The sequence below is a fragment of the Elaeis guineensis genome, chromosome 13 (assembly GCF_000442705.2).
Source record: "Elaeis guineensis isolate ETL-2024a chromosome 13, EG11, whole genome shotgun sequence".
NCBI classification, from domain to species: domain Eukaryota; kingdom Viridiplantae; phylum Streptophyta; class Magnoliopsida; order Arecales; family Arecaceae; genus Elaeis; species Elaeis guineensis.
Genome location: NC_026005.2, coordinates 9,572,386 through 9,581,449, shown reverse-complemented (window position 1 = coordinate 9,581,449; position 9,064 = coordinate 9,572,386). Strand labels below are relative to the sequence as shown.

The 9,064-nt window shown below is 37.4% G+C and overlaps 1 protein-coding gene across 1 annotated transcript; it reads right to left on the bottom strand.

The window, feature by feature from the left end:
• On the bottom strand, nt 1–8,931 carry LOC105056554 (microtubule-associated protein RP/EB family member 1B). The gene is made up of 8 exons (XM_010938775.2): nt 8,714–8,931; nt 7,999–8,067; nt 7,836–7,922; nt 4,508–4,614; nt 4,290–4,411; nt 4,110–4,186; nt 2,990–3,103; nt 1–595 (listed from the first exon to the last, which is right to left on the bottom strand). The coding sequence occupies exons 1-8, from the start codon at nt 8,828–8,830 to the stop codon at nt 473–475; spliced, it is 816 nt and encodes a 271-aa protein (XP_010937077.1). The 5' UTR covers nt 8,831–8,931; the 3' UTR covers nt 1–472.
• Between the last annotated feature and the right edge of the window lie 133 nt (nt 8,932–9,064).

The following is a 9,064-nucleotide window of genomic DNA, read 5'->3' as shown; positions in this document are numbered from 1 at the left end:
TGGCTTCAGTAAGTTTGGTTTTGGGTGATCAAAAGTATTGCATAGGTTACACAGTCACCCAAAAAAACAGAAACTTCAGCAAGAAGAACTAAATAAAGTAATGGATAACAACAGTTTCAAACCCGTCTTCCCCATGCTATCCTAAATTTCTAACAGGATTTTAAGCATCAAGCAACTACCACCCACCCACAGCTCTAGGTTATAAGTCCGTTGCTTCGAGGTGAAACATTGATCATGGCCCATTCTGAAAATGGTTTCACAATCCCACTTGTTCAAGAAGAACCAGGATGTGGGAAGTGGGGGTGGCGGGGGGCGCAAGAGAGAGAGGTCTTTAGTCTGCCAGTTAAAACAGGTTCTGCTTGTTTGTTCTGTACACATGAACAGCTTTACTGCCACTGGAATAGACACTTACCATCGAGATATAATGATCCAGCAGTCCTAAAGCCACCATGAAACAATTGGAAGCATTTGTTCACTCTGCTTCATCTGCTAACATGTCAGGATCCACTGATCTGCCTATAAGTTCTTGTGCTTCAGCCAAAGGAGAGTCTTTTGCATCAGCAGCATACAAAATCTTGCAGATTGCTTTTGTCATCTGTTAAAAAAACAAAAGAAGGTTTTGAGTCCAACATGCTTGCTCATCCTTTTAGTTCATGCATATTATATGCATACAAATCTACATTGATAAGGCCCATGCGAGCAATGTATGTCTTGCATTCACATCATTCATCAGCATGTGCATTATACTGTAGCCAGCTCATTTTCAGTTGAGCTTTTCTCCCAAAAAGAGTATTTATAATATTTGAGCCATGGATCCTCTCACAGATTTTTCCCACTCTCTTGAAAGCTGCATCAGCAAGATAGTATACAGACAAGAATGATCATTAGAAAGTACAAGAAAATATAGCTTATATTTGGCGTTACAAGGTGTGACATTTAATTTCTCCGAGCAGTACTGATGATCAAAATGGTCATGAATGTCCTATTCACAATTTGGTACAAGATCATTCATGTGGTTTAAAGACAAACAAACAGTTTACAAGAGTTCTTCTAGTGGTAATGAATAAGTAGATTTTCAGAGAGAGATAGAGAGAGAGGAATTAGTGTCACATTATTATAGGCACAAAACTGCAAGGGCTTCATCTCAAATAAGGGATCCTTTAGTATTTTTTGGAAAGAAACAATAAGCTAAATTAGAAAGAGTGTCCTATAAACTGAGCAAGTGAAATCACTTACTGCCAAATTGACCTGTTGTAACATTTACATCAATAAGCTTGAGTTCATCTAAAATTACTGGAATTACTAGTAGGTAATAAATCCATACCTTTAATGACAAAAATAATTTTTATATTGTAGAACAAGGTGTTGGACTCTATGGTGCAAATAAAGGTTTTACGTCTCGATGGGACAGAGGGCATTTTGGCCGTCCCATCCCGTTTCTGTGAGAAAACGAGACCGAGATGGGCTCGGGAGTACAAAACCTACCTTACAGCCAGAGATGAAGAAAGAGAAAAAAAATGAAAGATGAAGAAAAAAAAAATGAAAGGAAAGAAGAAAAAAAATGAAAAAAAAGAGAAAGGAACGGAGAAAAAAGGAAAAAAAAGAAAAGGAAAGAAAAAAAAAGTAAAGAAGGAGAAACAAAAGAAGGAAGAAAGAAAAAAGAAAGAAAGAAGAGGAGAAAAATGGAGGATATCCACTTGGATGCATGATCGGAACTGTTGTCGGGATAGAACAGGACAGTGGGGCGTCTCGTTCCATGGAAAAACTAGAATACCTTTGTCCCATGGGATTTAAAACCATGGTGCAAACCAAGATATCATCCTAATTTATTAGATGTCAAGCTCTGGAAGTCATGCATGTACACTTGAATTCCACATAAGTCAACAAAAGTTTCATCTATGCAGAAAAATTCTTTTATACAATAACAAGATGAAGATTTAGTCTTCAGAACTTTGGCATGGATTATTGCATGATTTCACATGACTTCTTCAATGCCATAAGGTGTGATACAAGGATAGAAGCCTGGGAGAAATAATGCACAGATTTTTAATTCTAATGTGCAGCTTTAGCATCTCAATTGCATTAGTTGCCATTTGCCAGTTTGCCATTATAAGAAAAAAGGCATGTTCCTGGCTGAGAACCTGCAAGAAGCAGCAATAACTAGGTGCAAAATGGTGGTTGTAATTTTTCAGTTATATCCAAAAAATCACACAACCACGGAAAGAGATTGAGATCAAATATATAGACTTGTGATTGGGTTAAGCTTCCTCATTTTCAACCAATTTCACTAATACAGTTGCAACAGTTGAGACAGAACAGGGTCCCACTACTGATTAAGCATTGTTACAAATAGTTCTGGTCAACAAACTGGTAACAAAACCAATGTCCTTGCAATTTAAAATACTAGAGCAATAGCATTAGAATGCATAGTCAAAAAAGAAGAATGCAACTGTCTCAAAAATTAATACCCGTAATGCTGATACTCTGTGTAAATTATGCCTGTTTTTAAAACTTGGTATTCATACATCATCAATCCTCAATCAGCAGCAATAACTGCTGGGTCCATGTTTGAGAAGTATAGTTGGACAGTGATATTCACCATGACGGATCGACATTGAAAGCCCTATATTGATTACTGCAAGTTGCCAAAACAAGTTGCCAAAACAAATACTTAGGCTGACATCATGAACATATACCCAAATTGCAGATGATTTTGGTGTTGAATAAAAATTTGAACACTAAGTGACCAATACAGTACCAATGGTGATTGTATCAGCACTCACATCAATCCTAAAGATGACTCAGTTTTTATATAATTAAATGACAGCATCCACTTAGAATCTCTAGATACTCCACAAAAAAAAATTGCAAATGCTGGCAGTCAATTGTGAATGTATAATGATAGTTGGTGCTCCAAGAAAAGACGTGGTTGTACATGATGAAAGCATTAGACAGTAGCTGCAATAGTTTGGATATTTTTATGATATACCGGTAGGTGCTCGAGCTCAGGCCTCTGGCAAAGTATCTCAATGTCTCGCAATTTTGCAAAGTAGAAGTCCCTTTCCTTTTCCATGTTGTCAACTGAAAGTTTAAGATCTGCAATCTGCAAAGCAGTGGCAAAAGTCTAATTAGCATATTGTCAATACAGCAAGAGACTAGTCTACAGGTCAATCACTTTAATTTAATGAAACATTGAATTTACAATTTTTTTCAAAGATTAGAATTCTTTTATTTTGCAGCTATGAATCTCTAACTTATTGTCTAGACTAGAAGTCCTAACCATATTCCAGGCTAGGTTTCATATGATTGATAGCTTATGGTTATGTCGCAGGATGAAAGACAATCAAAAACAACATCTGTAAATTTTCTATTTCTTTTAGTATGAATCACAACCCATAGGGGTGTGATATGTTTACTTCAGCAGTCAAAACTATAGGATACTTTAATTCTATGCTGCAAGTTTAAAAAAAAAAAAAAAAGGTTCCATAGCAAGCTGCCACCATTAGTTCAAAAACTCCCATGATTCAATGTTTGTTTCCACTAGTTCCAACAACAACAATGATGGCTGTTAACTTATGACTGGAGCCAAAAGTTAAGTTGTTTTGGCATCTAGTGGTTGGCATAGTATCAGAGGAGCCAGTGGTAATTTATTCAAATCCCATTAAGGTCACTTCTTTAATTCAGTCATTTGTTATCTTGAGTGTTTTCTTCTCTCATATTGTTCTCAGTTATTAATTGAGTCATCCTTGACTCATTATTTTGAATTATTCATAACTTGTTTATGCCTTCACCTGCATCGTCCAGGCTGCAAATGACGGAGGCTGTTAAGCCATAATATATATTGTTGGCTGCTTCTCTAGCAGCCAAGATTTTAGGGTCTAGTGGTAAGCTAACAGTAGGTATGTAAAAGAACACTCCAGAAGTTCTGGGATTGGCATATTTGGATTTACATTCATCAATCAGAATGATATCTCCATGATTACCGGAAGGAAAGATAACACATTAATTCAATTAACCACCTAAACCTGAAATCTAGTTTGCCAAATGGGCCAACAGAAACATACGCATGTGGTGTCAAAATAACAGCTTAAGTTACAAATTTCTTTTACCTTCTCAGACAGTTCCAGGATCTGGGCAGCAGAATTTTCTGCACTAGGCGTGGCACAAACTTTCCCTTGCTTGGAACCTGCATCAATACAGCAATATTTTAAGCAACATTAAACAACAAATATCCATAAGCAACTCAATCTCAGAAAAACATGCAAGGAAATCAGAGGAATTGAGGCTACCTCCATCTATGGAACCACGATTGGGTAAGCTGTTAGCCTGTAGTGATTTGGATGATTTGTGAGAACCCCTAAGATTTCGCTCTTTCCCTCCCTTGCATCTTCTCTCAACAGGGTTATAGTTTCTAGAACAATGAAGAACGCCTGCCTAAGTAAGTTTCTTTCTAACTCATTAAAAACACATAATACATTGAGAATTTAGTCATGAAAAGAGGACGTACTCATTCATAATTCCACCATTCACAGAATCACAGTACCGCTTCAGCCATTGTAAGAACTCCAAGTTGTCTAATGGCCGTCCCTTAACAAGTTTGTTGACTTCAATGTGCTGTAAAAGAAGCCAGTCACACAAGGAAAGAATCAGATTTTATCAAAACTTAAGAAAAGGTAAAAGGTTCATATGTCAATTTAGTATCTTTGATGTATGCACATAATTAGGCCAAGGTCAGAAACCAAAACAGGTATGCTCAAATGCACATATGAGTCAACCATAAAATAGTTGAGAACTTGCCTGTTTTACATAAAAGAATCTTGGGCGCTAGTTAAAAATGCTAGAATAAATTCTGTCTTCATGTCACAGGTAATGATGTAACTTCAATAATTACGCTTCTAATCAAGCCAAACCCATAACCATTGAGATAGCCTGACAACTTAGGTGCTAGGGTTGCTACTGTAAATCCTTCTTTGCACCCACAGCCCCCCACCCTAATTTAAAAAAACAGGATGGAAACCTAACTGGTAGGGCTGCAAATAATACTTTATGGATTATATATCTAGGATCTGGTTCCTTATTAGGTCGTGATCAGATATGATTGCATCCAGACCTGAGAATTCAACTATGCATGCCTACACTCACACCTGATCCCTTTATCCAGGTGCTAGTTCCTTAACCTTCTAAATATGCTTCTCAATTTTCATGATTCCAAGTAACCTACTTTAAGGCAACCAGCCTTTCATCGATTTGGAAGAATATCTTACATTCTATACTTGCAATATGTTGCGAGGTGAAGAATATCTTACATTCTATACTTGCAATATGTTGCGAGGTAATCCACTAAAGAATATATTAAATTTTTTAAGGAGCATAAAAAGAAATATATTAAAAAATAGCATGCAAAAATATAATACCAAGTCATCAAATGGCCCAACATAAATCTAATGACAAACTCCATCACTAACATTACCCAAACCTTTCCTTGTCAAATAATGTATTCAGCTATTGAGCACAACTTTATGTTGATAAGGCTCCAAAGAAGGATTTATAAATTTACAACCATCCACATAACATCAACCTATTAGAAATTAGTGTCATAGGGGCAAGAAAAATTCAACTGAGAGAAGGACCCACCATGAAACATAAATGGCCAATTGGTGGGTACAGAAATATAACTTTTTGGTCATAGTTTATCCGTACACAACCAAGGAGCAGCTCTCTAATGTTATGCATAGTATAGAATTCCATATCGGACCGAACCGCCCAGTACATCCCGTACCGGATGCCAAACTGCTATGTACCAACATAGGTGTACCATACTGTACCTCATACTGATACTGCAATGGATTTTATCGGTACGAGGTCCGGTACCGAGAGACTTGAGAAAAATGTCAGGATGAAATGAATGTTAACTTTTGATATAGGGAACCGTCAGCGCTTTTCATCTCTAAGGCATGAATCAGCCGAAGAACTCATTGAAATGCAATCTATTTAATATCAAACTTGAATCCAAATAAAATCAAATTCAGATCCAAATTTCGATCTTAGCATCCCGTCAGATTGGGTTCATGACCAGGTGCATCATGTCTCATGGGGTTTAAATGTAGATCCAGCATGCATTTGACCAAAGTCCTTAGAATTTTACTTATCATGGTTGCATCAAATATTAATTCTAGATGCCCCATACCATCTTAATCAATTCTCTCCCACCTTTTTTTTTTTGATTTTTGCACACTTGAACTTCCTCCCATTCAACCATCACCTTTTTTCTTGATTTAACTGCAGTATATACCTATTATTCCAGTCTCTTCTATGTTTATGTTATGCCTTCCACCATCTTATTGTTTAACATTCTAAGGCATAAGTTGTTGAATGGCATTTGTCATTTCCTAAAAAATTTTCATTTGTCTCAAACACATGCTAGTCAAATCACAAAGAAAAGAACCTCTACATAATCCATCCATATTGCACATAATTCTTCATCTCTAATAATTCTGAGTTGACTTAGATGACCGCAACAATGTACCACTTAGCTCTTATTTTCAAGTTCCCTTTCCAATTATATGACCAATTTTCCATTGAAAATACATAGCATGCACCTATTTTCACTCTACTCATTTCTTAACCCGCACCCTTGATCACTTTCTTCACAATATCCTACCCTTACGTCATCATTTAACACTATCATCTACAAGTATCATAAATCATCCTTTTTAGTAATATAATTCTGTTTATTAATTCAAAAAAATTCACTAATCACACTATAATTACATCAAAAGCCTATCCTCCTTTAACTTCTTAATTTAGAAAATGGTTGGGGAGAAGTGACTAGGCACCCATGTTATACAGGGCATGACACATTATCTAAGGCCTACGCAGCCTGCATTGGTAGCCCCAAATCCTTGGCAGGGGATAGACTGCATGTTGGTCCTAAAACATTGCAAAATGATTAGGCAGACCTTCTAAGCTGGATGGGTCTGCCATCCAATGGCCAAACCCAAAACACTTAAATCAAAGTCAGGGCTGTCAGCCATTGTTGTGGTAGGAAAATCAGGGTCAGCAATGACAAGTATGGCAGCTGAAGGCAGTGGCAAAGCAACAAAAGCACAGAAGTAGATAAATTTCTCATCCTTTTCTCTTGTTTCTTTTCTTTTATTCTGGTCCCCTCTATATTCTTTTTGATTGTTGCTGCTGCAATCATTGTTCTGTACAAGGCCAGCTGCTACTGTTGTTACTGCCTTCATTACTTTCAGCAGTTGCTGATGATGCTGCAAGTGCAGCCCGATGCTGCAAGTGCAGCCCAATGCAGCAATTGCTAATGCTACAACTGCCTTGACCTCTAGGTGCTTGCTGGGTCTTGGGTAGTCCCATGTTCACCTGTTTATCTCCCACAGTCTTTGAAAACATTTTATCTTATGCATGTCCTTGACAATTTATGGCACCATTTATAGACTTTTTTCCTAATGTCCACCTAATTAACGTTCATGGTGATCTAGCATGTAGTTTCTCCAAGTATTAGTAAATCATGTCCAAATTGTCAAGTATTAGTTTCTCCAATGTACATAATCTTTTGTATTTTTGGCATTATTTATCCTGCATAAACTCCTAGCATACTATCAATAATATCCACAGACATACCAATAGTTTGAACCTTGTTCTTCTACAAACATCCACACACACACACACACACACACACATGTACGCATATCGACTACCAATAATTTGAACCTTGTTCTAGTTTCACACATTATAGAAAACAGTATGATATTGATAAGCTTAAATTTAACATATCATAAATATAGGTATGATAGACTTTTCAGTACAAAGCCAGATACCTTCTCTATTTTCAACTTGTTAAATACTTCTTGCAGAAGCTTGTAATTCTGAATCATGTCATACTCAGTCTTTGCATCAAAATTCACCTATAAGAAATATGAGCATTAAGTACATCACGGAACAAAGCATTGGAACATAAAGGAAGAAAAGCCAGGGATGTACCTTGTGCATGGGGACAACTCCTGGATGGACCATATCCATCATCTGGCACTGGACAGCACCTGATGCAGCCTGCGATAAAACCATTATAACAAGGGACATATTTTCTTTCATCCCAATCCATGAAGTCAAAAAGTTACCAATTTGCTCCATAAAAATTTCAACTAATGACACAAATAAAATGACAAGAACATTTAAGTCCAGAAATAAGCATCAAACTCCAATGTCTTCAAACGTGAATATTCAATCATATTCACGACGGACCAAGCCTTTGTATCAAAATTTCAAATTTATTCGTTTCATCCCCCAATCAATCTCATATATCTCCCACTAGTTTTTATTTTAAAATTTTAAAGAACACCTTTTTTTCTCACCATTACCTCCATAAGGGTTTACATCCGGAGGCAAACAAAAAATTAAATTCCCGATTAGGTGCAAAAATGGAAAGCTTTACCTCAAGAAAACCGATCAAAATACAATGCCGCTACTCGTTTAACTTCACCGTTAATTCCTCACAAACCCATTCTTGAAGTGTGATCGCGCAAGAATCTGGTCTATAATCGATTCTTTTAAACCCATTTCAAGCAAAAAAAAAAAAAAAACTCAAACAACTAATCCGACACCCGATCCCAGAGAGAAAACAGGAAAAAAAGGTCACTAAATCGGTGAAAACCCTAGAAGAGGAAGAAGAAGGGCTCTAAGAATCGGAAGCGAGTACCTCCTCCACCTTGGTGAGGCTGAGCTGGAGCGTGGCGTTGATCCAAGACAGGATCTCGTTCCTCCCAACGAAGTACGCGCCGTCCATCATCCCGATGTTCGCCGCCGCAAACGCCATCGGACAGCCGCCGCCGGGGGGGGACGAGAGAGATAGAGAGAGAAGAGGAGGGGGGCACCGAGTTTTATTCCTTCTCCCACCCGGGAGATCACACTTTAAAGATATAATAATATACCATAATAAAGGCTAAATGGTGAATTCCAGTTACCGCACGAAAGTTACCACAGCCGGTAGAAAGCAAAACACAGCCGATGTTTTAACCGAAGCGCGAGATTGGCGTAACGTTTGATGGTG

Excerpts from the sequence above, each read along its gene's own strand:
- LOC105056554 (XM_010938775.2), bottom strand. The coding sequence starts at position 8,830 with ATGGCGTTTGCGGCGGCGAACATCGGGATGATGGACGGCGCGTACTTC. Across the intron at positions 8,068-8,713 it reads GCCTCACCAAGGTGGAGGAG|GCTGCATCAGGTGCTGTCCA; the intron begins GTACTCGCTTCC and ends GTTTTATCGCAG. Across the intron at positions 7,923-7,998 it reads GAGTTGTCCCCATGCACAAG|GTGAATTTTGATGCAAAGAC; the intron begins GTACATCCCTGG and ends TATTTCTTATAG.